This window comes from Cavia porcellus, unplaced genomic scaffold (genome assembly GCF_034190915.1).
Source record: "Cavia porcellus strain 051 isolate PalLab524CR breed Dunkin Hartley unplaced genomic scaffold, mCavPor4.1 scaffold_22, whole genome shotgun sequence".
Taxonomy (NCBI): domain Eukaryota; kingdom Metazoa; phylum Chordata; class Mammalia; order Rodentia; family Caviidae; genus Cavia; species Cavia porcellus.
In genome coordinates, this window is record NW_026947505.1 from 64,219,084 (window position 1) to 64,224,217 (window position 5,134).

General features: G+C 47.6%; 1 protein-coding gene across 1 annotated transcript; it reads left to right on the forward strand.

Annotated features, from left to right (window-relative positions):
• Positions 1 to 271: 271 nt before the first annotated feature.
• On the forward strand, positions 272 to 4,543 carry Pou3f2 (POU class 3 homeobox 2). The gene has a single exon (XM_063233281.1). It carries the CDS (start codon positions 489 to 491, stop codon positions 1,821 to 1,823), a length of 1,335 nt encoding a protein of 444 aa, XP_063089351.1. The 5' UTR covers positions 272 to 488; the 3' UTR covers positions 1,824 to 4,543.
• Positions 4,544 to 5,134: the final 591 nt, after the last annotated feature.

Here is a 5,134-nt window from a genome sequence, read left to right on the forward strand (position 1 = left end):
GAGGGGGCAGCTCTGCGCCAATCAGGGGCGCCGGCCTGGGAGGTTGCTAGCGGTATCCACGTAAATCAAAGGGCGCGGAGCCAATGGGAGGGGGCGGAGGGGGCGGGGCCCAGGCGCGTGCCGCCGGGAGCCGGCGCTGCCAAGAGAGCGGGAGAGAGCTGGTGAGAGCAGGAGAGGGGGGAGCGCCGAGCGAGTCGGAGAGTGAGAGTGAGCGCGAGCAAGAGGAGGGAGAGGAGGAGAAAGAGCGAGGGCGGGCGGGCGGGAGGCGGCGGCGGCAGCGGCAGTAATAGCAGGAGCAGCCACAGAAGGCGTCGGAGCGGGCGTCGGAGCTGCCCACTAGGGGGGAGACAGAGAGAAAGAGAGAGAGGGAGAGAGAGAGAGAGAGGAGCGAAAAAGAGGGCAAGCGAGGAGAGGGAGCCCGAGGCGGAAAAGTAACTGTCAAATGCGCGGCTCCTTTAACCGGAGCGCTCAGTCCGGCTCGGAGAGTCATGGCGACCGCAGCGTCTAACCACTACAGCCTGCTCACCTCCAGCGCCTCCATCGTGCACGCCGAGCCGCCAGGCGGCATGCAGCAGGGTGCGGGGGGCTACCGCGAGGCGCAGAGCCTGGTGCAGGGAGACTACGGCGCGCTGCAGAGCAACGGGCACCCGCTCAGCCACGCTCACCAGTGGATCACCGCGCTGTCCCACGGCGGCGGCGGCGGGGGCGGCGGCGGGGGGGGCGGGGGCGGCGGCGGGGGCGGCGGCGACGGCTCCCCGTGGTCCACCAGCCCCCTGGGCCAGCCGGACATCAAGCCCTCGGTGGTGGTGCAGCAGGGCGGCCGCGGCGACGAGCTGCACGGGCCGGGCGCGTTGCAGCCGCAGCACCAGCAGCAGCAGCAACAGCAGCAGCAGCAGCAGCAGCAGCAGCAACAGCAGCAGCAGCAACAGCAGCAGCCGCGGCCGCCGCATCTGGTGCACCACGCCGCCAACCACCACCCCGGGCCCGGGGCATGGCGGAGCGCGGCCGCCGCGGCGCACCTCCCGCCCTCCATGGGAGCGTCCAACGGCGGCTTGCTCTACTCGCAGCCCAGCTTCACCGTGAACGGCATGCTGGGCGCCGGCGGGCAGCCGGCCGGGCTGCACCACCACGGCCTGCGGGACGCGCACGACGAGCCGCACCACGCAGACCACCACCCGCACCCTCACTCGCACCCGCACCAGCAGCCGCCGCCGCCGCCACCCCCGCAGGGCGCCCCGGGCCACCCGGGCGCGCACCACGACCCGCACTCGGACGAGGACACGCCGACCTCTGATGACCTGGAGCAGTTCGCCAAGCAGTTCAAGCAGAGGCGGATCAAACTGGGATTTACCCAAGCAGACGTGGGGCTGGCGCTGGGCACCCTGTACGGCAACGTGTTCTCGCAGACCACCATCTGCAGGTTTGAGGCCCTGCAGCTGAGCTTCAAGAACATGTGCAAGCTGAAGCCTTTGTTGAACAAGTGGTTGGAGGAGGCGGACTCGTCCTCGGGCAGCCCCACCAGCATAGACAAGATCGCAGCGCAGGGGCGCAAGCGGAAAAAGCGGACCTCCATCGAGGTGAGCGTCAAGGGGGCTCTGGAGAGTCATTTCCTCAAATGCCCCAAGCCCTCGGCCCAGGAGATCACCTCCCTCGCGGACAGCTTACAGCTGGAGAAGGAGGTGGTGAGAGTTTGGTTTTGTAACAGGAGACAGAAAGAGAAAAGAATGACCCCTCCCGGAGGGACTCTGCCGGGCGCCGAGGATGTGTACGGGGGGAGTAGGGACACGCCACCACACCACGGGGTGCAGACGCCCGTCCAGTGAACTCGAGCGGGGGAGGGGCGGAGCGCAGGGCTCTCCCTCCCCGCTGGCTCCCAGTCCTTGGCTGGACCCCTGTTCCCTCTCTAACTTCTGATTGTTCTTTTATTTTTAATTATTTCCCCGTCCCGTAAGAAGAAAAAAATAAGGAAAAAGGAAAGCATCTAAGACACTGGACTATCCTTTAAACGGTAGCAGATGTAATGATGTGTTTTGACCTTTACAGGCAAGTACCCAGGCTATGAAGTAGTGTCTCCTAGAGAAAGTGAGTGGAGAGAGGGAGAGAGGGAGGAAGAGAGAAAATCTGAGGCAAATACCTGCAAATCTAAATAAATTACCCAAAAATTCCACCAAACCATGATAAACACAAAATCGCAGCTTCGATGCTCGAAGTTGGCACATGCTGCTGTGTTTATTTAACGTGGATCCCCATCAGGAAAGAGGAAAAAAATACACATATCTTTGATATAAGGAAAATTTAACACAAATTTACACTGCAAGAAAATTGAAGTTTACATGAACAAACTCATAAACGTGTTTTTCTCTTATTCCCCGCCATTAATTTTGGAATTGACGATTTTGGTGTCATTTTGTTTTGCTTTACTCAGCGGGGAGAATCGCAGCCAGCTTTTGCCCCTCTCCATTTCTGATGTTTTTGTGTTTCCCCTCGTTCTTACTATTTGTGAACTTTGCTTACCTTTAGATCTTCCTTGAATTAGTGTAACATTTACTTGCTTCTTTAACCAAAGCTAAATGATTGGCTTCACACAAAATTAACTGTCTGTGTTCAGGAAATGTGTATATTCTGTTTTATCCAAAGCAAGAATCTAGTTTGGAATATAAAAAATAAGAATCAAGCATAGGCTTTTGTTACTACCCACAAAGTAAACTTCATTTTCAGGCAGTGTGTCTGGGAGAGGTTATGGAGAGGAGAAAAAGAAAAATCGATAATGAGTGACTGATTGCTTCATTTTATCAGGCGGGCCCATTGTAAAAGAGCTCAGAGGAAATGTGGAGGTTAAATATATTTCCAGAGTTGTCCAACAAAAGGAAAGTGGCACTTTGAAGAGACTAGGGAAATATGTATCTTCAGAGAAATCTGAATAGTTCTCTCCCTTTGGTTTTAATAACTTAGGTATGAGGAATTATATGTGCTGACAGCAGCAATTAAACTTTATTCATCTAATAGCTTTTTAAAAAATCAAAAAGAAAATAACCCAGGAATTTAATATTGTGTGCATAAACTGTGTTGCTTAGCACACAAACGCCACATGCATCCATGTGCAGTAGACTGGTTTTTTCTTCACTAGCTCATTGGTTTATCACCTCATATTTAGGGTCCCACAACTCTCTTCTCCTGTAATGAATTACAGAAAATACCAATTTGGCTTGGACAGCTTTTATCCCCCTGTCTTTCACTTAAAAAGCCAAATGAAGTGGGGGAGGAAATGCTATTTTCAATTCTTCCTTTCTCTCCTTTGTTAATAGTTTTAAGTGCATTTTTTACCTTGTCTTGATGGAAAACTGTTAACTCCCAACACAAAAGACTCTACTGGGAAGTGTAGGTGAAAGAAAAAAAAAAAAACTTGTAACTATATTGAAAGTAAATACCATTAAACTGTGATTAGTTAAAATTAAAATAATAATCAGCACAAAAGGACACTAAAAGGGAAGACACTTTTTTATTAACTTTAAAGTTTGGGGCTTTTTTCTGGTTAGATATTAAATAAATGTTTATTTTAAAGAATTCTCACTACCATAAAATTATGGTTCAGCATCAGACTAGCATTGCACTCAGTAGTTAAGGTTTTAGGAAATATGCTTTATACAAGATTGTCTTTTCAAACACCTGTGATTGTTTCATTTTCAATGTTTTTGCAAGATAAATGGTGACTTATAATGGGCATATTTATTTGCCTGTTCTTCATTTCCCCCAGTGAATGTCACAAGGAGATGGACACTGAGCTGTTCGGGTGTTTCACGCTGCCAGTTCCTGAGGTGAGGGGACTGGCTTTCCGTGAAGCAATCTGGAGCAGGGCAAATAGCCAATGGTAGAGGGAGGAAATGGATTTTCAGATACTTATTACCAAGTAGGTAAGGTCAGAAGCTAGAGTTCAGGGGATGTGTCTACAGCTCCTCTCTAACTCTCGTAGGTTTACTAAGATGAAAGTTACCACTGAACCTTACTGCTATGTATATATGTTTAATATCTGTCTTTTGAAATGCAGAAATAGTTTAAATGTTTGTCTATTTTTTTCTTTTTTTTAATGCTACCCAGGGAAATATTTTCATATCATTTTAAGTGGCCTGCCTCAATGTATATTTATTTCTTTTGAAGCAAAAGCTTCTTGAAACTGTTTTTTCTGTAGCTTTAAATGAGTAGGTGAGCAAAATCTATATGGGATGTAATTTTTTTGTTCAGTCTCTTTAAAAATACTTTGTTTTGGTACATTTGGTTGTGCTTGTGGGGAAAATAAAAACGCAGAGATCCTTATATATTTATGTTAAAGTAATATTTTATTATTACATAAAACAGAAATGCACAATACCTTCATAGTTTGTTCTAATTATTGAAATATCTTTATTTTATTTTTAAAGATAGTGCCAAGTTTTAAGGGGAAAAATAACCCTAGACCTTATACTGACTGAGTTGAGTTGTGTGTAAAACATTTCCCTTCCTTTATATTTCATAAAGTTTTGGAATAAATTTTATGCATATCCTGCCAGGTTTCATGTTTATAACTTTCACAGGCATCCTTTTAAATGGAAGCTGCTGTTCTGATTTACTTTTCACTGCAAAAGTAAGCATCAATTCCAAATCTTTCAGTCCCTATGCCTGTAGCATTAAATCAGGATGATCATTGGATTTGAGCTTCAAATAGTTTGCTATTTCGTGGTCCACAAAAGCAAAAACAAACCAACAAACTTTGCCCTGTGAATGCATGCAGATGTCTCCGCATCTTCTCTTCGGATTATCTGCATCTTACCTAGTTGGGCCGTTACGGAGCGGAGTGCATCAACATAACTAGGTAGATTCTAATCTCTCCTCCCATGTCCTCACATAATTTGAGGTCTGCAGAAAAGCAGGGCTTGGTTAGAGGATTATTCTTCTTAATAATCAACAAATATTTTCAACAAACAATAACCCAGACAATATGCTGTGAGTTTGCCAAATCATTAGAAGTAGATCCTGTATGCTGTTCATGTGAGGTTTACAGGAATTGATAAAGATTTTGCAGTGGTTTATAGCATAGTGTCTATTTCTCATCAGCAAACAAATAGATTCTAAAATAAAAAAGAAGAATTTATGGGACTAA

Coding starts and splice junctions, on each gene's coding strand:
- Pou3f2 (XM_063233281.1), top strand. CDS start 489: ATGGCGACCGCAGCGTCTAACCACTACAGCCTGCTCACCTCCAGCGCC.